At 43.2% G+C, this 24,572-nt stretch overlaps 1 protein-coding gene across 6 annotated transcripts in view; it reads left to right on the top strand.

Annotated features, from left to right (window-relative positions):
• The window catches only part of adgb (androglobin), a 205,511-nt gene that overhangs the window by 48,736 nt on the left and 132,203 nt on the right, over window positions 1–24,572 (top strand). For 5 of the 6 annotated variants that reach the window (XM_055639044.1, XM_055639043.1, XM_055639049.1 and 2 more), the window contains 3 exons: window positions 8,367–8,566; window positions 11,079–11,207; window positions 18,969–19,063. In XM_055639044.1, the coding sequence (XP_055495019.1) occupies window positions 8,367–8,566; window positions 11,079–11,207; window positions 18,969–19,063 (424 nt within the window). The remainder of the gene's footprint in view (window positions 1–8,366; window positions 8,567–11,078; window positions 11,208–18,968; window positions 19,064–24,572) is intronic. The other variant, XM_055639046.1, reaches the window with a different exon arrangement.

Raw genomic sequence — 24,572 nt, 5'->3', positions numbered from 1 at the left:
AATTATGTCCATCTAAAGTTGATTATACATTATTACTTTCACAATTCCACTAGGGATGGATAGGCCTTCTGCTAGTTCTTTAACTTAATGTTATCTTTTTTTAAAAAGAGCAAAATTTCAGAAATTAAGTGGGAGCGATTGTCCTTAACATTAAGGCAACTATCGATGTAGTGTGGCATGAAAGAAATATGGTAAAGCTGATTATAGAACGTTGAAAATAGAATGTAAAATTACAACAAAGGAACAGGCCCTTTGGCCTACCACTTCTACACTGATCATGATACCAATCTAATTAATGGTCCATATTTTTCTATTCCCTACCTGTTCATGTGTCTATCAAAATCTAGACATAACTAAAACTCTGATCTTGTGCTCTTCCGGTTTGCTTGGTATTTCTATTTGCGCAATAACGGTACAGGATAACACTACTATGTTTGCCACTTTACTCACCATTCTCCTGTGCTTATATGGACCAAGTTTTGTTTGATGGTATAGTTTAAAAGTTATTAAGGTTTAAAAATGTTAAAAAACCGCGCATGCGCAGATGGTCTCCTCACCGGCCAGTCACCGCCATGCAGATTGGTCTCGTCTCCTGTCAGTCATCCGGGACGGCGCAGCCCCTTCCGGCGCAACATCGCCGCACTGATTGGCTGGCTCCTCTGTCACTCACCGGCTGGGAGAATATAGCTGAAGGAGTGGAGCAAGCAGAGCCTGGTCAACTCCGAGGCCGACTCTGACTCCGACTCCGTGGCCGACTGACTCCGAGACCGACTCCAAGGCCGACTCTGGCAACCTCGAGATCCTGGGGAGGTATGGAGTAAGAGTGTGGGGATTAAGGGCGAGGAGAGGGCGGGGGGGAGAGGGGGAAATGTAGGGGAGGTTAAGAGGGAGTGGGGGAGGAGGGGGAATAGAGGGAGAGGAAGGAGCAGTGAGGCAGATCAGGATGGATACTGGGGGGGATAGGGGGAGGTGAGGCGTGGCGGGGTGGGGGATAGAGGGATAGGAGGGGGTAGGGAGGGGAGATGAGTTATGAAGGGAGGGAGGGAGTGACTGAGAGTAGGGGAAAGGAAAAGGAGAGGTGAGGGAGGGATTGGTAAGGGGAGGAAGTGATGGAAAAGGAGGGAGGATGAGGAAGAGAGGGAGGGAGTGCTGGGGTTAGATAGAAATGAGCCATGCCTGTGCAGTTTAGGGCTATGGGTGAGTGGTGGAATATTGTGTTGGGGAACGGGTGAGTGGTGGAATATTTCATTGGGGAATGGGTTTGCTTTGAGGGACCAGGCCTCACATGGGAGCTATAGTGAGTGGTGGAATATTGCGTTAGGGGAGCAGATTACGTTGGGGGAACGGGTGAGTGGTGGAATATTGCGTTGGGGAACAGGTTGCATTGAGGGACCAGGCCTCCCGTGTGATTCGGACCCAACGGGTCCCACTTAGTCTAGTGCCTCTTAAAAACATTAACACAATATAAGGCCCTTCCGGGGGGGGGGGGGGGGGGGGGGGGGGGGCAGGAGTATAAAGCCCAAATGGTATGAAATTGCATTTGAATTTGTTTGTCTGCCAGCTGCTTGAAATGGTTTGAAATTGCATTTGAATTTGGTGGCTTGCACTGCTTGAAATGGTATTTCAAGGAATAGCCGTGATTGAACTGCCAGCCCACCAGCCGTCAGTCAGTCAACTGCCAGCCCAACAGCCGTGAGTCAGTAAACTGCCAGCCCACCAGCTGTGAGTGAGTGAACTGCCAGCCCACCTGCCCTGAGTGAGTGAGCTGCCAGCCCACCAACCCTGAGTGAGTGAGATACCAGGCCTCAGTGACTAAGCTGCCAGCCCACCAGGCCTGAGTGGCTGAGCTGCCAGCCCACCAGGCCTGAGTGGCTGAGCTGCCAGCCCACCAGGCCTGAGTGGCTGAGCTGCCAGCCCAAAAATCCATTCGGCCATCAATGTCTAAAATAGCCCTCTGGAAACCAGTCCCATCAGCCCACAAAACCCATACTAGTGCTCCAGAACCCCCCCCCCCCCCCACTGACCACCAATATTGGAATTGGTGGGGAGGTGGAATATTGCGTTGGGGGACCAGCCCTCCCATGTGAACATGGGTCCCACTTAGTCTAGGAATTTTATATAATTACATCAACTAGCCCTTCAACCTCCGAAGCTCCAGAGAAGAGCCTTTGTTTGTTCAACATTATAGCTAATATTCTTCAATCCAGGTAAAATCTGGTATAGCAACCAGAAATGCACACAAATGTGGCCTGACTAAAGTTTTATACAACTGTATGTTGATACGTGATTATACATAATTTCCTTATATTCCTTGTATTCAATGCCACCGATGGAAGGCAAATATTCCCTACACAGATGAGAATCAAAGGGCAAGATCTCACTGGATAGACATGTTTCACACAAAGAAAGATGGTTCTGGCTGTTGGAAGTCAATCATCTCAATCTCATAACTTCACCGCAGGGGTTGGTTTGGACAGTGTCTTCGTCCAACCATCTTCAGGTGCTTCTTTCTCTCAATGATCTTCAATTTGCATTGAACTTTCTCTCAATGATCCTCTTTCCATCTTGAGGTTAAAATAATAGAAATGCTTACTCTTGATTGTACAATTTCTGTTCTATTCACAACTCCACTGGAGGTGCACACATTACAAACAGCAAGACAGTCAGGCATGAACGTCTGTGGAATTCTCTGCCACATGAGGCAGTGGAGGTCAATTTACTGGATGTTTTCAAGAGAGAGAGATAGCTCTTAGGGCTAACGGAATCAAGGGATATGGGGAGAAAGCAGGAACGGGGTACTGATTTTAGATGATCAGCCATGATCATATTGAATGGTGGTGCTGGCTTGAATGATTGAATGGCCTCCTCCTGCACCTATTTAAAAGAAAAGATAAAAAGAACTAAGAAGTGGTAAGTAACATTAGTGCCACAAGTCAGGCAAGGACCATCTCCAGCAACAACAAAAAAGTCTCATCCCTTTTAATATTCAGTGGCATGATCATCCTTGGGTGCCTCATTGTTAAGTTCCTGGGTCTCACCACTGACCAGAAACTTCACTGAATAAATTAAATAAACATGCTGTTACAATAGTAGGACTGAATATGTATATTGTGCAGTCAGTGATTTATTTTCCGAGTCTGCAAAGCCTTCCTACATCTGCAAGAACAACATTTTTATACAGGTTAACTTGACATTCGTTGCATGTTAGAGTGGTGGAAGCAATCGTTTCAGGTTTTCAAAGGGGAATTGCATTAGCAGTTGAAGGAAAAATTGTAAGACGAGGGAGCCATCAGGCTATTAAACATGACAACAAATAAGCTGAGCTATAACAGACTATTATTATTATCGCACTATATTTGTTTGTTTATAGAGTATGTGTTTATGTGTATTTACACACACTGAACTTATTTTTCTCTCATTTATGTACTATGTTTACATATTCTGTTGTGCTGCAGCAAGTAAGAATTTCATTGTTCTATCTGGGACATATGACAATAAAACACGTTTCACTCGTGAAAGAGCAGGAGAATGGAACTGACGAGAAAGTTCTGCAAAGAACCAACGGACTTGACGTGCCAAATCACATCCTTCTTGGTGAAATGGTTGCATAAAGCTGGAGTGCGATGAAAAATTCTCAATTTGTCGATTATTGCTACAATATTCAATAACCTTAGAGGACATAGCAGCTTGTTTACTTAGTACTGCATCCACCACCTTTTACATTCAATTCCTTTATCATCAAGCCACAATAGCTACCCTACATTGCAGATAATCGCCAAGGTTACTTTGACAGTATCTCCCAAACTCACAATCTCTGCAGTTAAGAAGGACAAGAGCATGGAAACACCACATCAACACCGAGGGTTTTGCCAGGACTCTAAGAGCTATATGAAGAGATTGGACAAGCTAATACTTTATTCCAAAGAGTGTAGGAGACTGAGGTGATCTTATAAAGATGTATAAAATTAAGAGGAAAATAGATTGGGTTAATTTGCAGTCTTTTCACCAGGAAAGGGGAATCAAGAAGTAGAGGGCATGGGTTTAAGGCGAAAGGGGAAAGATTTAATAGGAATATGGATATGAAATCTTTAGAAATGTATGGGCCAAACGTAGGAAAATCGGACTGGCTTAGTTGAGGTATCTTGGTCGACATGTTGTGTTGATGGCCTATGCCTGTGCTATATGACTCTTGACTTGCAGATTCCCACACACTATCAAGACTTGGACATGCATCACTGTAGCCTCACTGTTGCAGGGTTTAAATCCTGGAACTCCATGCCCAACAACGTTGGGTGTGCCTTCGCAAGAAGGACTGCATCTAAAGCATAACTACTACCATCCTGTTTAAGAGGGAACTGCAGATGCTGGAGAATCGAAGGTTACACAAAAAAGCTGGAGAAACTCAGCGGGTGCAGCAGCATCTATGGAGCGAAGGAGATAGGCAACGTTTAGGGCCGAAACCCTTCTTCAGACTGATCGGGGGCGGGGGTGGGTGGGGACAAGAAAGGGAAAAGGAGGAGTAGCCAGAAGGCTGGGGGATGGGAGGAGACAGCAGGGGGGCTAAGGAAGGGGAGGAGACAGCAAGGACTAACAAAATTGGGAGAATTCGATGTTCATGCCCCCGGGGTGCAGACTCCCCAAACGGAATATGAGGTGCTGTTCCTCCAATTTCCGGTGCTGCTCGCTGTGGCCATGGAGGAGACCCAGGACAGAGAGGTCGGAGACGGAGTGGGAGGGGGAGTTGAAGTGCTGAGCCACTGGGAGGTCAGCTTGGTTATTGCGGACCGAGCGGAGGTGTTCGGCGAAACGATCGCCCAACCTCCGCTTGGTCTCACCGATATAGATCTGCTGACATCTAGAGCAGCGGACGCAATAGATGAGGTTGGAAGAGATGCAGGTAAACCTCTGTCGCACCTGGAACGATTGCTTGGGTCCTTGAACGGAGTCGAGGGGGGAGGTAAAGGGACAAGTGTTGCATCTCTTGCGGTTGCAAGGGAAAGTGCCCGGGGAGGGGGTGGACCGAGAGGGAAGGGAAGAATTGACAAGGGAGTTATGGAGGGAGCGGTCTTTGCGGAAGGCAGATATGGGGGGAGATGGGAAGATGTGGTGAGTTGTGGGGTCACGTTGGAGGTGGCGAAACTGACGGAGGATTACTTTTTGTATGTGACGGCTGGTGGGGTGAAAGGTGAGGACTAGGGGGACTCGGCCCTGAGTGCCGGATGGAAGTTAGTGGTGAAGTGGATGAAGTCAGTCAGTTGTGTGTGGGTGCAGGTGGTGGCACAAAAGCAGTCGTCGATGTAGCGGAGGTAGAGGTCGGGGATGGGGAGAGAGAGCAGTGTTGCGGGGTATGGAAGAGACCCTGGTGCAAGCCTCATTTATGGAAGAGACCCTGGTGCAAGCCTCATTATGTAAGTCTCCTGTAAGTCTCCTGTAACTGTAAGTCTCCTCCCCCCACCCCCTCTAACTGTGTGGCCCCTGCTCTTCCCCACCCACACCACAGCCCTCTCACCCCCCCACCCCCTGACCACCCACCACCCCCCCACCACACATCGCCTCTCGTCCCCACCTGCCTTCCTCCGGCCCCAACCCCCATCCCTGTCGAGTGTTCACCATCCCCCCCGACCTCCCCCTCTCCAACACCGAACGGTCCGTCCTCAACAGAGGTCTTACCTTTGTCCCCCTCCGTCCCCACCTCAATGAATTCCGCGCCCCACCACGACTTGGAGCGCTTTTACCGTCGCCTCCGCCTCACAGCTTTCTTCCATGGGAAGGAGTCCTCGCCCCCCACTGATGACCCCTTTTCCCGCACCCCCTCCTCGTGGAACCCCCCCTGTGGCCAATTTCCGGCTTTAGAACTTTTTATCAATAACTGCCGTCGCGACATCAACCGCCTCAACTTCTCCACTCCCCTGTCTCACTCCAATCTCTCACCACATGAACGTTCTGCCATCGACTCACTCCGCAACAACCCAGATTTGGTTATCAAACCCGCTGACAAGGGAGGTGCCGTGGTAGTCTGGCGCGCCGATCTCTACAAAGCTGAGGCCACGCGCCAACTATCGGACACATCCTCCTACTTACCCCTGGACCATGACCCCACTGACGAGCACCAGGCCACCATCTCCAGCACCATCACCAACTTCATCCACTCCAATGCCCTACCCGACCGAGCCTCCAACCTCATCGTTCCCCAGCCCCGCACAGCCCGATTTTACCTTCTCCCTAAAATCCACAAACCTGATTGTCCCGGAAGACCAATTGTCTCCGCCTGTTCGTGCCCCACCGAACTCATTTCCAAATACCTTGACTCCATCCTATCACCCTTGGTTAAATCCCTCCCTACCTATGTTCAAGACACCTCAGACACTCTCCGTCGTCTCCGCGCATTCAATTCTCCAGGCCCTCACCCCCTCATCTTCACCATGGACGTCCAATCACTATACACCTCCATCCCCCACCACGATGGTCTCACAGCCCTCCGGTTCTTCCTCGACCAGAGAAGCAACCCATACCCAGCCACTGACACTCTCCTCCGCCTAGCGGAGCTGGTCCTTACCCTCAATAACTTCACGTTCGACTCCTCCCACTTCCTCCAAATACAAGGCGTAGCTATGGGCACACGCATGGGCCCCAGCTATGCCTGCCTATTTGTAGGTTACGTCGAGCAATCCTTGTTCAATACATACCAGGGCCCCATCCCCGACCTCTACCTCTGCTACATCGACGACTGCTTTGGTGCCACCTCCTGCACCCGCACACAACTGACTGACTTCATCCACTTCACCACTAACTTCCATCCGGCACTCAAATACACCTGGACCATCTCCGACACTTCCCTACCATTCCTTGACCTCACTATCTCCATTGCAGGTGATAGACTTCTAACCGACATACACTATAAACCCACTGACTCCCATGGCTATCTGGACTACACTTCTTCCCACCCTGCTTCCTGTAAGGACTCCATCCCCTACTCCCAATTCCTCCGTCTACGCCGCATCTGCTCCACGGATGAGGCGTTCCACACCAGGACATCTGAAATGTCCTCACTATTCAGGGAACGGGGGTTCCCCTCCTCCACCATAAATGAGGCTTGCACCAGGGTCTCTTCCATACCCCGCAACACTGCTCTCTCTCCCCATCCCCGCACTCGCAACAAGGGCCGAGTCCCCCTAGTCCTCACCTTTCACCCCACCAGCCGTCACATACAAAAAGTAATCCTCCGTCAGTTTCGCCACCTCCAACGTGACCCCACAACTCGCCACATCTTCCCATCTCCCCCCATATCTGCCTTCCGCAAAGACCGCTCCCTCCATAACTCCCTTGTCAATTCTTCCCTTCCCTCTCGGTCCACCCCCTCCCCGGGCACTTTCCCTTGCAACCGCAAGAGATGCAACACTTGTCCCTTTACCTCCCCCCTCGACTCCGTTCAAGGACCCAAGCAATCGTTCCAGGTGCGACAGAGGTTTACCTGCATCTCTTCCAACCTCATCTATTGCGTCCGCTGCTCTAGATGTCAGCAGATCTATATCGGTGAGACCAAGCGGAGGTTGGGCGATTGTTTCGCCGAACACCTCCGCTCGGTCCGCAATAACCAAGCTGACCTCCCGGTGGCTCAGCACTTCAACTCCCCCTCCCACTCCGCCTCCGACCTCTCTGTCCTGGGTCTCCTCCATGGCCACAGCGAGCAGCACCGGAAATTGGAGGAACAGCACCTCATATTCCGTTTGGGGAGTCTGCACCCCGGGGGCATGAACATCGAATTCTCCCAATTTTGTTAGTCCTTGCTGTCTTCTCCCCTTCCTTAGCCCCCCTGCTGTCTCCTCCCATCCCCCAGCCTTCTGGCTACTCCTCCTTTTCCCTTTCTTGTCCCCACCCACCCCCGCCCCCGATCAGTCTGAAGAAGGGTTTCGGCCCGAAACGTTGCCTATCTCCTTCGCTCCATAGATGCTGCTGCACCCGCTGAGTTTCTCCAGCTTTTTTGTGTAAACTACTACCATCCTGTTGGGGAAGTTAGGAACAGACAGAAAGTTCAAGTCTTACCAGGGCTGTCCACAGTCTCTAAATGATAATTTAAAAAATAGTGAATTATTCCTGTTATAGCTATTGGGCTCTCTCTAGATTCTCTTATGCTACTGTTTTAATACCATAACTACTTTGCATAATTAAACTTCTGGTTGGAGAACTGAAAGTTTACGTATATACATTTATATGTTTCTTTCCCCCCCCCCCCAATTTTTCCTTTGTAGCACTTTTATTAATGCCAGCATTATGTTTTACATTTTATACCTAAAATGTATTCATGTCATTGTGAATAGGGAAGATATTCCTGACAATGACATTTGATCCATTATTATTTCTTGCAGATCTGAAGAGTTTGAGAAAATCTGGTCCTTTCTCAAGACTATGGTGCCAGAGTTCATTTTGACAAACCAGGAGCCCCCTGTACCTGAGGAACCGGCTGCAGAAGTGTCGGTTTTAACAGACCCGATGGAAACTGGTGAAAAAGAGAAGGAGACAAAGGTAGAGAGTGCTGCTATCAAACCAGCAGAAAAAGTTGTCAAAGGTATAGCCATTCATTTTTTAAAAAAGAATTGATTTGCTGATGCCATCACTCTAATTTCCTCTGGTGCCCTCTCTTCCCTGTTGATGAAACTTCTATCAATGTTTTTGTTACTCCAGGATGTTAAGATAGCCTATTCAGTTTGTGCGATCTGAAAACTTAAATCCATCCAAAATCTTGTTCCTGTGCCCTAACACACAAATCTATCCATCCTTCAATCATGTGCTTCATGTCTGTCAGTATGTTCACTGAGTCTAATCCCCTGTGCATCCTTCATTTTTCTTGCCTCTTAATTGTGTTGATCCATTATTATTGATCTGTGTTGATTCATCCATCATGTATCCCAAGATCTGAATGTTTTGTCCTCAGCCTCTCCTCCTTTAAGTTACTTATTGAATCCTCCTGCATCACCAAATATTTGATCACCTATCCCAGCTGTAATTCAGTGTCAAATTGTATCCAACATTTCTGTGAACCCCCCTGAACTATTTGTACTATTAACAATGCCATAGAATACACATTATTTGTTGATTCATGTAATATTTTGTTTTCACACTTTTTAGAGGTGCACTTTCAGTATTAATACTTACATTTTCAATGCTCCACTGAAGATAAATATTTGTGTGATAATATTCCTCAGATGGTATTTTTGTTGAAGGCCTGGAACTTCCTGAGTAAGTTGTGCTCCCTGCAGATGGTGTCCACGTTACCCCCTTTCAGTGTACTTATTCAGATTTGGAAGCTCGCTATCACACCAATGCCTCTACTTCCTCAGAAGGCTTAGGAAATCCGGCATGTCCCCTGCAACTCTCACCAACATCTACAGATGCACCATAGAAAGCATTTTAACAGGATGCATCACAGCTTGGTTTGGATGCATCACAGCTGTACCCAAGACCGCAAGAAATTGCAGCGAATTGTGGAATTGACTCCATTTGTACCTCATGCTGCCTCGCGAATGATTGTGTTAACGTATGATGAACGTTTGACAGCTCTGGGCCTGTACTTGCTGGATTTTTAGAAGGATGTGGGGGGGGACCTCATTGTAATGTACAATGCTCAGTGCATTTTGTTTACTCTCACTGCTTATGCCTATAGACTCATCACAAATAGGCATTACACCATCATACCATCCTGGAAGACCTAAAATATATTTTGGAAACTATTCACTCATTGCATGTATGATTGATATTACAAAATTGTTATGCAATGTGAAAGATTTACCAGACTTTGGTCTGTTCAAAACCCTGGACCTGTAGCACAAGGTGTGCATGTTTTATTGTCTACCGAAATTAATTGTATTTATCCTTGCGCTTAACTATTCCAATTTAAATATTTCCCTTTGGCTTTGCCAAGATAATATTTCAGGATTGGGAAGCCAATGGTGCTTGGTTTACCAAGGGTGTTGAGATGCTTTGGAGGGAATACATTTTGGTGTGAAAGTAAGCTGGTAAGAAGGTAGTCAATGCAATTAATATAAATTAGTTAAAATGGCAAAATTATGATGAAATCAGCAAAACTGAGATGGAATGTTGCATGCCTTTTACTGGTTTCTCAATGATTTCATGCTCAAATTAATCCAGTGAAGAAGAAAAATAAGGCATTGTATGATACCTAGGCACTGTTTGGTTGGTTCCTCCATGGCTTTGAAATCCTAATTATTGCAAAGCTGTAGAAGGACTAGTCAACATTTTGCATTACTCGTTCGACATACTCATTTCAGTAGAAATTGGACATGTGGCTTCCCATGGTCTCTCTAGTTTATTCTGCATGAGGATATGTGGTTCAGGCCATCCCACAACCAGACATTCCCAGTGCTTATGGCATGACCATTGGAGTGCATAACTGCCCCCATAGAGAAAATAAAGGACAGATAGTGATAGGTGGAAAGGCTTGCTCAATGATGCATGTTTTGAGATGTATTGGTAGGTTGCAAGTCAAATGGATGAAATTACTCCGGGAAGCTTGCTTCATGCCTTTTTAATCTAACTCCTGATCTTCCTTCTTGGATTGTCTGCATTTTCTTACGTTGCTCTTACATGCACCTTCAAGCATCGGCAGGTGTTATTTCAAACAACGGGACTTCGCCCACATCTCTCCAAAATATAGTTATTTGTCTCCCTTCCATTTCAGTTTTCCAATTTAAAGCGTGGATTGAATTCATTCTATCTTCTCTGTACATGCATGTTTACTACGTTCCAGCCAAGTGCTGGGTTTGTACATCCTGAATGTACCCCCTACAATTTAGACTGTAATTTGCTGTAGATGGAACTAGCCTCACTTCCAGCAATGCAACAGCCAGAATCATAAGCCTACATCCCTAATCTATATATTTTTGATAGATTAACCCAACAAACCGTGGTTAAATTTATGTTCTCATGAAATAGTCACCATTTATAAATTAAGTCTATCTTATTGTAATCCTGGAGATTTGGTTGCAATAGTGTAGATAGTCAGCTGGACGTTAAAAAAGGCATACATGTGCTTTCAGTAATTTTAAAACCTATTTTCTCAGATAAACTAGAAACAAAGGAAGCTGGGAAGAAAAAGATAAAAGAAGGAGAACACAATAAAGAGAAAAGCAAATCATTAATTCAACGACCTGGAACTCTTTCTCGGAATGCTTCTCTATCTGTAATAGAATGTAAGTTGGAAGCGTAGTTGTTGGAGGTTTTGACATTTTTTGCCCCTGTTCTCACATACATCCTAATTCCCTGGTGAGATTATTGAAAGGCTTTTCATCAATAGCTTTCTTTGATGAGAAAAGTGTTATTGCTAGGCTAAAACTGTCAAAGTAAAAATGGTGTGTGTATAGATATAGATATAGATATATAAATAGATATAGATATATAAATCAATATAGATATAGATATATAAATAGATATAGATATAGATATATAAATAGATATAGATATATAAATAGATATAAATATATATATATTAGCCAGTATTACTCTATCGCTGAAGTTTGAAACCATTTTTAGGCTTGAATACAAGCTGTTCTAAGAATCCATCGCAAAGTCACTCCACAAAGTCCCTTTCTTAGGGTCCAGTACCAACCTGATTTTCCCAGTCTACCTGCATGTTGAAATCTCCCATAACAACCACAGCATTATGCCAATTTTAACTCCTGATTCAACTTGCACCCTATGTCCAGGCTACAGTTTGGGGGCCTGTAGATTAGTCCCATTAGGGTATTTGTACCCTTACAATTCCTTAGTTCTATCCATACTGATTCCACATCTCCTCTTTCAATGTCAACCCTTGCAAGGGACTGAATTTAATTCCTCACCAACAGAGCAACCCCACACCCTCTGCCCACCTGTCTGTCTTTTCGATAGGAGGTATACCCTTGAATATTCAGTTCCCAGCCCTGGCCCTCTTGCAACCATGTCTCAGTAATTCCCACACCATCATACTTGCCAGTTTCTAACTGAGCCTCAAGCTCGGCCATGATTGAATACTGGAGTAGACTCAATGGACTGAATAGCCTAATTCTACTGCTATAACTTGTGAAAAATGAAAAGGCCACATGGAGTTGGTGTTCGAAGTAATGGGCGATTTATTAAACTGGTGTTTGCGCACCAGGAGGCCAACCAAAGCTGACCTGTCAAGTATAATTCTGGTACATTTTTATATTCTCAGATGATAAGATTACTCGTAAACTTGAATAACAATACAACAAAATCTTAATTACAGGATGGAACTCAGAAAGACTTAATCAGATCACAAACAGAATTAGATGATGATCCACAAGTCTAAGTGTGTTAACATAGATCCGTTTTTTTGTTACAAAGCTAGGTACACACATAATCATTCCTATTAGATTTTGTCTGCAGTTTCCTGCAGAGGTCCAAATACCTGTATAATGGTAGGTATACGCATAATCAATGACATTCCTGGTAGACATTGTCTGCAGTTTCCTGCCACCACATTAGCGCAATCCACATCTTTATTCACTAATTCCAACCCTCACTATTGATTACCCTACAACCCATGTCATATGGCCAGGAAACAAAATAAAGATATTTCGTATTTTAGAGGTGCTGCATGTTTTACCAGCACGTACCATCTCAAAAAAAGCGCTGATTCTAGTGGTGATGTTTAGAAGTTTGAATTTGTGACCATAGAATGCATGGCATCTTACCTTAAACTAAGATCAAGCAATAACTAAGTTTTGACAAAGGATCTTCAACTTAAAAAAGATAACTCATTACGCAGGTGCTACATGACCTACTGAGTATTCTCAGCATTTTCAGATTTTAATTCAGAATTGCAGCATTTTCATTTCTTTTGTATTTCATGACAAAATTTACTTTGATTAAGCTTGCTGATGTTCCGAAACTTTGAACATCATTTTGATGAAGAAATGGTAAGTGTGGAAAGGATAATCAGAAGCAGACTCTGAGAGGAGACAAAGGAGAAATCAACTAAAGGAGTAACTTTGATCAAATCAGTAACTCAAATGAAAGTGTGCTGCCATCTAATGGTGATGCTAGTGACAACACAACTTCCATCATTACCAAGTTACTCATTGATTTTCCACTTCCTACTGTGTATTAAATATTTTTAAAGCAGTAAGTCTTGGATGAGATAAAAATCTTAAATGGCCAAAGCCCTGCACTGTTAATCTACATCTCGTAGGCAACCCCATTCAATATGTTCTACATAAAACAGTTCAGGAGCCATATTATACAAAGTAATTCAAGGCTTTGGTGAAAGTACAAAAATGTTCACCAGGCTGACTCCAAAGTAAAGCGATGTTGAAGAGACTGATTATTATCATACAGTAAAAATCCAATACACCAACATTTGAAGAACTTTTTCACGCTATTGGATGGTATTCCCTGTTAATACAACAAAACATTTTAAATTCACATTTTTTAAAGAAGTACACAGTATTATAATCAAATTTTGTAGTGAATCCCATGTTTAAAAATAGCACAGGGAATGGATCCTAGTAAGATTAAAGGAAACAGGGAAGTAGATGTAAAGATTTTTTTTTTTTCTGGAGGAATCCAAAGCCAAAGGTTCCAAATATGAAATAGCCACATAAATTTAAGAGGGAATCCAGGAGAAAATTCCTCATCCAAAAAGAGGTAAGGATGTGAGACTCACATTTATGAGGAATGACAGGGATAAATAGCGGAGATACATTTTGCATAATACATTTGTTCCAACCTGTGCTCTCTTTTTTTTTGATCCTGTAGCATCAGAGTTGTGCCCCTTGTTTGATGTGTCAAACAATAGGTAGTAGTTGGAATGTTGTACTCCTTTTACAATTTGCATTGAGCTTCCATGCTCTCAGTTCCACCCCAAATACCTCTCCACTTTGTGTAATCATGAGCAAGGAATTCCCAGGATGTTGCATTTTTTCGGAAACATTTTGAGTGCATCCTTGATTTTTTTCCCTTTTCCTCTGGTAATGTCTTACTAGAACAAAGAACAGAGTTTCTGTTGCAGGAGTCTAGAAACAATTAATATTTCCATACACCTTCGTCTCATGCCATTCAGCCCATCAAACCTAGACTAATTTAAATAGCAATCCCTTTAACCCTGTATGTTATACCTCCTATGTTCCCATCAACGTCCCCAAATTCTACCACACTATTGAAGTTGGGTAATCTATGTTCTGGATGTCAGGTGCAACATTGCAGCAAAAATAATTTCTGTGGCTTTGCAGATGCAGGTTTGAGCTGATATTGGCTCTGCTGTAGACTCATTTGATAAAATGCACTCTACTGTACCATCATGAAGCAAACGTAAAACGGATTTGAATTCCTGTGGGCAGTCGTATTTAAGAAGAGAGCACCACAATACTACCTGATTGATGGAGTTAATGGCTTCAGTGAGGCTGAGACAGATCTGTGCTTGGTAATACTCTGTTTATTTCTCTTAAATGTCATGAGGTGAAGATTCATTGTGCCTTCAGATGGATGGATTTTATACTCCCCTCAAGATCTACTGTGCTCCCTCGCAAATCTTACCTATTTTAGTGAGATCTTCACTCATTCTTCTAATTTCCAGTGAGACTAAGCTGATTTTGTCTGTTTTTTTTTGTGTGAGAAACTTTCTTCCACCTCTCCTCACCCTGAGAATCAATCTAGTAAATCTATGTTGCAAAAACTCCCTTTTGCATGTAGACTGCGTAAAATGTATCTGGTATCATCTCATAATAACCCTACTGCATTATGGTTTGCTTGCTCTTCTCCACAAATTTCTTGAAATAAGTGGCATTGTGTCATTCGGCTTCCTATTTGTTTGCAGTAATTGACTATTAAATATGAACATTTCATTGAGCTCGCTATCTAGAATACACTATGTGCTATAATTTATTGGCTTTTCACCATTTGTAAAAACAAAACATTTTCTATTGTCACTATTCTCATTACCAAAATTAATAACATTGCATTTTCATAATTTTCCATTACTTTACAAGCTAAATTTCCAAATATCCTTCCCTGATATTTTATGTCATCTTTCCAAGGCATTTTCTATTGTAGCTTTGTCAGCAATCCTATGTATGTTGCACACTTTACTTATGTTTAGGTCACTATATACAGTGGCTTGCAAAAGTATTCATACCCCTTGAACTTTTCCACATTTTGTCACGTTACAACCACAAACGTAAATGTATTCTATTGGGATTTTATGTGATAGACCAACACAAAGTGGCGCATAATTGTGAAGTGGAAGGAAAATGATACATGGTTTTCAAATTTTTTTACAAATAAAAAACTGAAAAGTGTGGCGTGCAAAAGTATTCAGCCCCCTTTACTCTGATACCCCTAAATACATCCAGTGCAACCAATTGCCTTCAGAAGTCACCTGATTAGTAAATAGAGTCCATGTGTGTAATCTAATCTCAGTATAATTACAGCTGTCTGTGAAGGCCTCAGAGGTTTGTTAGAGAACATTAGTGAACAAATAGCATCATGAAGCCCAAGGAACACATCAGACAGGTCAGGAATAACGTTGTGGAGATGTTTAATGCATGGTTAGGTTATAAAAATATATCCCAAACATCTCACGGAGCACTGTTCAAACCATCATCCAAAAATGGAAAGAGTATGGCACAACTGCAAACCTACCAAGACATGGCCGTCCACCTAAACTGACAGGCCGGGCACGGAGAGCATTGATCAGAGAAGCAGCCAAGAGGCCCATGGTAACTCTGGAGGAGCTGCAGAGATCCTCAGCTCAGGTGGGAGAATCTGTCCATAGGACAACTATTAGTCGTGCACTCCACAAATCGGGTCTTTATGGAAGAGTGGCAAGAAGAAAGCCATTGTTGAAAAAAGGCCATAAGAAGTCCCGTTTGCAGTTTTCCACAAGCCATGTGGGAGGTACAGCAAACATGTGGAGGAAGGTGCTGTGGTCAGATGAGACCAAAATTGATGTTTTTGGCCTATATGCAAAACGCTATGTGTGGCGGAAAACCAGCACTGCACATCACCCTGAACACACCATCCCCACTGTGAAACATGGTGGTGGCAGCATCATGCTGTGGGGATGCTTTTGTTCAGCAGGGACAGGGAAGCTGGTCAGAGTTGATGGGAAGATGGATGGAGCCAAATACAGGGCAATCTTGGAAGAAAACCTGTTGGAGTCTGCAAAAGACTTGTACTGGGGCGGAGGTTCACCTTCCAGCAGGACAACGACCCTAAACATACAGCCAGAGCTACAATGGAATGGTTTAGATCAAAGCATATTCATGTGTTAGAATGGCCCAGTCAAAATCCAGACCTAAATCCAATTGAGAATCTCTGGCAAGACTTGAAAATTGCTGTTCACAGATGCTCTCCATCCAATCTGACTGAGCTTGAGCTATTTTGCAAAGAAGAATGGGCAAAAATTTCAGTCTCTAGATGTGCAAAGCTGGTAGAGACGTACCCCAAAAGACTTGCAGCTGTAATTGCAGCGAAAGGTGGTTCTACAAAGTATTGACTCAGGGGGCACGAATACCTTTGCACGCCACACTTTTCAGTTTTTTATTTGTAAAAAAATTTGAAAACCATGTATCATTTTCCTTCCACTTCACAACTATGCACCACTTTGTGTGGGTCTATCACATAAAATCCCAATAAAATACATTTGCGTTTGTGGTTGTAACGTGACAAAATATGGAAAAGTTCAAGGGGTATGAATACTTTTGCAAGCCACTGTAAGTAGCTGAGGAGCGGGCACTACTTATGATGGCATGCTATGTTGACAAAGATTCTTTATCCAATTCATGATCCATATTACCTCCAATACCCTAAGCTCTTATATTGTGTAATAGCCTTTTCCTCATCTGTGAATTGTGTTTAAATATAAGTTACAGATGGACATTCTGCCCAGTCTGTTATTTTTGTTTATCGAATGTGGACATCACCGGCATGATTAACATTTAATACCAAACCTAAGATGGTGGCAAAACATATTCTTGAACTGCTGCAATCCTCTTTTATCTGGCATGCTTCTTATATACTTCGAAAATATATTATGCAATGTATCAAGCAAGATTTCTCTTTCATTAAACCGTGTTGCCTTTGCCTAATTTTATTACAATTGCCTTTATACTCCATGATAATAGGTTTCAGCACTTGCATTGATGTCAAATTGATTTGTCAGCTATTTTCTTCAGCATGCCTTTCTTAAATAAGATGTTAGATTCCTGTGTGCCAACAATATTTCTGAATCTTAGAATTTTGGAACACCATAGCTGATGCATCTTCTCTTGTTTTAAAGTTGAACATAAGGACTATCCAGTCAAGGTGATTTGGAGACTTTCTTTCCTCTTAATTCTTCCAGTACTTTTCTTTCCCGTTATTAATAATTTCAAGTTTCCTATTCTGATTTGCGCAGCTGTCACCAACCATTTCTGGCATATGCAACCATTAAGATATTGATTAAATATTTATTTACTTCAGCCATTTCTTTATTCCCCACTGTATTTTCTTCTGTCTTGGACTCTACAGGGTTCACATTTAGTTTTGCTACTCACTACGTTTTTACAGCATTTTAGACGCTCTTCTATTTTTAAATAGTTCTTCATATTTTTCATTTTTTTATATTTTCTTTTCAATTCTTCTTTTTCAATTCTCTGATCATTTGTTGCTGGTTCCTGAAACACTCTTGATTCTCAGAACACTCCTTCCCCTTGGCCATATTACTTCTAGTTTAATCTAATACTATTGATAACCACTTTAGAATGATGTATCACATTATCTTTGTCCGATGATTGAATAACAGAACAAGGGGATAAATGGTTTTGAGTCGTATACAATGTGGAATCAAGCCCAAAGGCCCAACTAGTTCACGCCGGCCAACCTGCCCCATATATTGTAATCTGTCTGTGTTTGGCACCACATCCTTCCAAACCTTTCCTATCCATGTACCTGTCCAAATGTTTCTTAAACATTGTGATAGTGTCTGGCTCAACTACTTCTTCTGCCAGCCCATTCCTTTACTTACCACCATTTGTGTAAAAATAGTTGCCCTTCAGGTTACTTAATAATTATTTTCTTCCTCACCTTAAACCTATGTCCTCTTGAATCAAGGGTTCTTGATTCCCTACTCTGGGTAGAAGAATCTGTGTATTTAACATATCTATTCATTTAATGATCTTATTTCCTCTATGAGATCACCCCTCATCTTCCTATGCTACAAGGAAGAAAGTCCTAACTTGTTCAACCTCTCCCTTCAGCTCAGGCCCTGGAGTCTTGGCAGCAACCTCGTAAATCTTCTCTGAGGGATTAAATGTTGTTAATCCTTTTCAGTTTAATGACATCTTTCCTACAGCAGGTTTCCCTGTACCTGTTCAATATTCAGTTTCAGCATTACATTTATGAACAATATCTGGTATGAATAGCTTTGTTCAAACAAACATAGCCCAGTTTACAGATAGCATCTTTTCAATTTGTGCACGACTAAAGTGATCCATTGTTCAAACCCAAATGGTGTTTAACATTTATCTCTTAAAGGAAGAGAATTGTACATGCATTTAAAGTATGACCTTCATTACATCAAAATGTTACCCCCTCCCCATCTGTCATCCAAAGAATGTTTCCACTGTGGGTGATTAGAGGATTTGAAATAATTGGCAATTGAACCTTGGAACAATGTGCAGCAAGTTGCTATGATGTTTATTGCACTGTCAAATTTGGCGGTGGGGGCATATTCTACAATCGCTTTCAAAAGTGTCTGTATTCTTAAAACGTACAAAAAAGAAATATGCAAAGGGAGGAGAAGTAATGTAATTGGCACTGGCACAAATGGCCAAATCTCTTCATTTGTGCTGAACCGACACCAACCCGATTTTGAAAAAAAGTTACTGCTATTGTGTAGAGATAAAAGGGTAGGAAAGTTGACTAGTGGTATACCATTGTTTAAAATGGCACTTTTTATGTTCTTTGTGCTGCAGTACTCCCGATGCCAGTGATGCCACAGATGGTGATGTATGCTACCTATGTCCCACTGCAGCTGTCAGACAGAACTACTTCATTGCTTGGACAAATGGTAATGACGACGGCCCTTTTTTAATATTGTGTGCCATTTTTTCTCTCATTTTATTATTCCAATGATACTGTAATCAAGTGAACAGGTACAGGTTACCTGCAATGTAAAGATAATGATTGAACAATCTATTTTAACAATTTGGGTTGAGCGATAAATATTTACCAGAATTTTAGGGAAAATTATCTTAGAAACATAGAAACATAGGAATTATGTGCAGGAGTAGGCCATTCGGCCCTTCGAGCCTGCACCGCCATTCAACATGATCATGGCTGATCATCTAACTCAGTATCCCGTACCTGCCTTCTCTCCATACCCTCTGATCCCCTTAGCCGCAAGGGCCACATCTAACTCCCACTTAAATATAGCCAATGAACTGGCCTCGACTACCCTCTGTGGCAGAGAGTTCCAGAGATTCACCACTGTCTGTGTGAAAAAAGTTCTTCTCATCTCGGTTTTAAAGGATTACCCCCTTATCCTTAAGCTGTGACCCCTTGTCCTGGACTTCCCCAACATCGGGAGCAATCTTCCTGCATCTAGCCTGTCCAACCCCTTAAGAATTTTGTAAGTTTCTATAAGATCCCCTCTCAATCTCCTAAATTCTAGAGAGTATAAACCAAGTCTTTCCAGTCTTTCTTCATAAGACAGTCCTGACATCCCAGGAATCAGTCTGGTGAACCTTCTCTGTACTCCCTCTATGGCAATAATGTCCTTCCTCAGATTTGGAGACCAAAACTGTACGCAATACTCCAGGTGTAGTCTCACCAAGACCCTGTACAACTGCAGTAGAACCTCCCTGCTCCTATACTCAAATCCTTTTGCTATGAAAGCTAACATACCATTCGCTTTTCTTCCTGCCTGCTGCACCTGCATGCCTACTTTCAATGACTGGTGTACCATGACACCCAGGTCTAGCTGCATCTCCCCTTTTCCTAGTCGGCCACCATTTAGATAATAGTCTGCTTTCCTGTTTTTGCCACCAAAATGGATAACCTCACATTTATCCACATTATACTGCATCTGCCAAACATTTGCCCACTCACCCAGCCTATCCAAGTCACCTTGCAGTCTCCTAGCATCCTCCTCACAGCTAACACTGCCGCCCAGCTTAGTGTCATCCGCAAACTTGGAGATATTGCCCTCAATTCCCTCATCCAGATCATTAATATATATTGTAAATAGCTGGGGTCCCAGCACTGAGCCTTGCGGTACTCCACTAGTCACTGCCTGCCATTGTGAAAAGGACCTGTTTACTCCTACTCTTTGCTTCCTGTTTGCCAGCCAGTTCTCTATCCACATCAATACTGAACCCCCAATGCCATGTGCTTTAAGTTTGTATACTAATCTCTTATGTGGGACCTTGTCGAAAGCCTTCTGGAAGTCCAGATACACCACATCCACTGGTTCTCCCTATCCACGCTACTAGTTACATCCTCGAAAAATTCTATAAGATTTGTCAGACATGATTTACCTTTCGTAAATCCATGCTGACTTTGTCCAATGATTTCACCACTTTCCAAATTTGCTGCTATCCCATCTTTAATAACTGACTCTAGCAGTTTCCCCACTACCGATGTTAGACTAACTGGTCTGTAATTCCCCATTTTCTCTCTCCCTCCCTTCTTAAAAAGTGGGGTTACTGTAGGCCCTGGGGATTTATCGGCCTTTAATCCATTCAGTTTACCCAACATCACTTCCCGGCTAACCTGGATTTCACTCAATTCCTCCAACTCCTTTGACCCGCGGTCCCCTGCTATTTCCGGCAGATTATTTATGTCTTCCTTAGTGAAGACGGAACCAAAGTATTTATTCAATTGGTCCGCCATATCCTTGTTCCCCATGATCAACTCACCTGTTTCTGACTGCAAGGGACCTACATTTGTTTTAACTAATCTCTTTCTTTTCACATATCTACTTCAAACTATCGCCATGGAATCTTTCACATTCACTTGAGAGCAATGGTCCTTCAACATCTAATCTGAAAACTAGCATCTCTGACAGTGCACCATTTTCATTATTTCATTGGGAGTATCAGTTTCAATGTTCATGTCTCAAGGGTGGCACTGAAAGGTCCAATCTTCAATTTTAAGTTAAGGGAGCTATCATGTGAGCTACAGCTGAAACTGTAGAGATGTAATATAGCTCTTAAAGATGTTCGTACAGCTCTTAAAGATAGCGGAGTCAGAGGATATTGGGAGAGGGCAGGAATGGGGTACTGATTGTGGATGATCACCCATGATCACATTGAATGGCGGTGCTGGCTCGAAGAGCCGAATGGCCTACTCTTGCACCTATTGTCTATTGTAATCATACAAAATATTTAATCTACAAACTATCCCAGTTATGGAGGAAAGAAAGTGACTGATGGACACAAAATGCTGGAGTAACTCTGGAGAAAAGGAATCCAGAGATGCTGACTGTCCTGCTGAGTTACTCCAGCATTTTTTGTCTATCTTCGATTTACACCAGCATCTGCAGTTCCTTCCTGCAAAAAAAAGTGACTAAGAAGTTATGCAGCCATAGGGTAAAAGAGAGACGCGCACAAACATGGGACCTTCAGTCCACTAGGATTGTGCCAATCATCAAACACACATTTTAAAATTACAACGACCCTATTTTATTCTCTCCACATTTCTATGACTCATCTATAACGAGGGGCAATTTACAGTATACTGAGTAGCTGCTCAATTACCTGCTGCTGATGGGAAGAGAGTCTGAAGAGAGTCCGAATGGAAGCAGAATACATGAGAGAAGCAGAGGAGATTTATCTTTAGTCAGAAAGTGGTGAACCTGTGGAATTCTTTGCCACAGAAGGCCGTCAGTGGATATTTTTAAGGCAGAGATAGATAGATTACTGTTTCATACAGGTGTCGGAGGCTATGGGGAGAAGCAGAAGAGTGGGTTAGGAGGGAGAAATAGATCAGCTATGTTTGAATGGTGGAGTAGACATGATGGGCCGAATGGCCCAATTCTACTCCTCTTCCTTATGACCAAATGTGATAGGTGGCGGTCACGCCACAGGGAGATGTGTTCGTGAGGATCTGGACAATAGACGATAGGTGTAAGAGTAGGCCTTTCGGCCCTTCAAGCCAGCACCGCCATTCAATGTGATCAATGCTGATCATCCACAATCAGTACCCCGTTCCTGCCTTCTCCCCATATCCCCTGCCTTCGCTAGCTTCAAGAGCCCTATCTAGCTCTCCCTTGACAATATCCAGAGAACCGGCCTCCACCGCCCTCTTAGAGGCAGAGAATTCCATACACTCACAACTCTCTGTGTGAAAAAGTGTTTCCTCATCTCTGTTCTAAATGACTTACCCCTTATTCTTAAACTGTGGCCCCTGGTTCTGGACTACCCCAACATCGGGAACATGTTTCCTGCCTCTAACATGTCCAAACCCTTAATAATCTTATGTTTCAATAAGATTCCCACTCATCCTAAATTCCAGAGTACACAAGCCCAGCCGCTCCATTCTATCAGCATATAACAGTCCCGCCATCCCGGGAAATAACCTTGTGGACCTACGCTGCACTCCCTCAATAGCAAGAACGTCCTTCCTCAAATGTGGAGACCAAAACTGCACACAATACTCCAGGTGTGGTCTCACTCCTCTTGTTATGAAGGCCAACATGCCATTTACTTTCTTCACTGCATGCTGTACCTGCATGCTTACTTTCATTGACTGATGAACAAGGACCCCCAGATCCCGTTTCTACATCCTCTTTTCCCAACGACACCATTTAGACAATAATCTTCCTTCCTGTTTTTGCTACCAAAGTGGATAACTCACATTTATCCACATTAAACTATATCTGCCCACTCACCTAACCTGTTCAAGTCACCCTGCATTCTCATAGCATCCTCCTCACAGTTCACACTGTCACCCAGCTTTGTGTCTGCAAATTTGCTAATGTTACTTGTAATCCCTTCATCTAAATCATTAATATATATTGAAAATAGCTGTGGTCCCAGCACCGAGCCTTGCGGTACCCCACTATTCACTGCCTGCCATTCTGAAAAGGACCCGTTAATCCCTACTCTTTGTTTTCCTGTCTGCCAACCAATTTTCTATCCATGTCAGCACTCTACCCCCAATACCATGTGCGCTAATTTTGCCCACTAATCTCCTATATGGGAACTTATCAAATGCTTTCTGAAAGTCCAGGTCCACTACATCCACTGGCTCCCCCTTGTCCATTTTCCTAGTTGCATCCTCAAAAAATTCCAGAAGATTAGTCAAGCATGATTTCCCCTTCCGTGCTGACTCGGACCGATCCTGTTACTGCTATCCAAACGTGCTGCTATTTCATCTTTTATGATTGACTCCAGCTTCCCCACCACCTATGTCAGACTAACTGGTCTATAATTCCCTATAACTCTCCCGCCTTTCTTAAAAAGTGGGATAACATTAGCTACCCTCCAATCCACAGGAACTGATCCTGAATCTATAGAACATTGGAAAATGATCACCAATGCGTCCACGATTTCTAGAGCCACTTCCTTAAGTACCCTGGGATGCAGACCATCAGGCCCTGGGGATTTATCAACCTTCAGTCCCATCAGTCTACCCAACACCATTTCCTGCCTAATGTGGATTTACTTCAGTCCCTGAATGACCCCAGATCCTCTGGCTGGTACATCAGGAAGATTGCTTGTGTCCTCCTTAGTGAAGACGGATCCAAAGTACCTGTTCAACACATCTACCATTTTCTTGTTCCCCATAATAAATTCACCCTTTACAGTATTCAAGGGTCCAACTTTGGTCTTAACTAATTTTTTCCTCTTCACATACCTAAATGATAATGAACCTTTTGCAGTCATGCTGAGAGGAATGAGGGGAAACTAATACTGAAGAGAATGGGAAGGCAGTGGCATTTTACTTGAGTTGGAAGTTGTGTAGGATGGAACTGAAAGCAATAGGGAGGAGAACATTATTGAAATCAGGTGTGATGGCAACTATTGCACAAAAAGGAAAGATTCAGCAGCAGGAGTGGGATAACAGTAGTATTAGACATTAAAATCAGTGTTAATTGATTGGTGACGTCGCCGGAGGATTAGCAGAGAGTCCCAGTGATAGCAAAGGTGAATGTTAAAATCTGAGCACAGTTTTAGCTCACGTTGGAACATGTAAAAATTGGCATTAGTGGTCAAATGCTGGAAGTTATGTTACATTCATTTTCTGATGTCAAAAGGGGTGCAGAGCAGTGTGTTCAGAAACCTGAGGTGGAAGAGGAAATTAGAGATAAAGACATGGGCAGCAATGGCTTTTATCTTAGACAGGATTTTTTTTTAGTCGCATTTACATTTGATTCCCAATGTATTCAATTTGCTCCCTATTTCCAAGTAAATAAACTTGCTAAGAAAGATGTCATTGGTTGAGAACCTAATCTCACAAACTACTGCCCACTTGACCCATCATTCACTTCCTACCCCATCGGTGAAGAGGTTTATAATCCCAAATTGACATCATCAAACACCCTCAGAACCCACAGATTCGAAGCTGTGGTCACT

The sequence above is a fragment of the Leucoraja erinacea genome, chromosome 8 (genome assembly GCF_028641065.1).
Source record: "Leucoraja erinacea ecotype New England chromosome 8, Leri_hhj_1, whole genome shotgun sequence".
Classification (NCBI taxonomy): domain Eukaryota; kingdom Metazoa; phylum Chordata; class Chondrichthyes; order Rajiformes; family Rajidae; genus Leucoraja; species Leucoraja erinaceus.
Note: the sequence above shows the minus strand (reverse complement) of the source record. Positions and strands in the feature narration are given on the sequence as shown.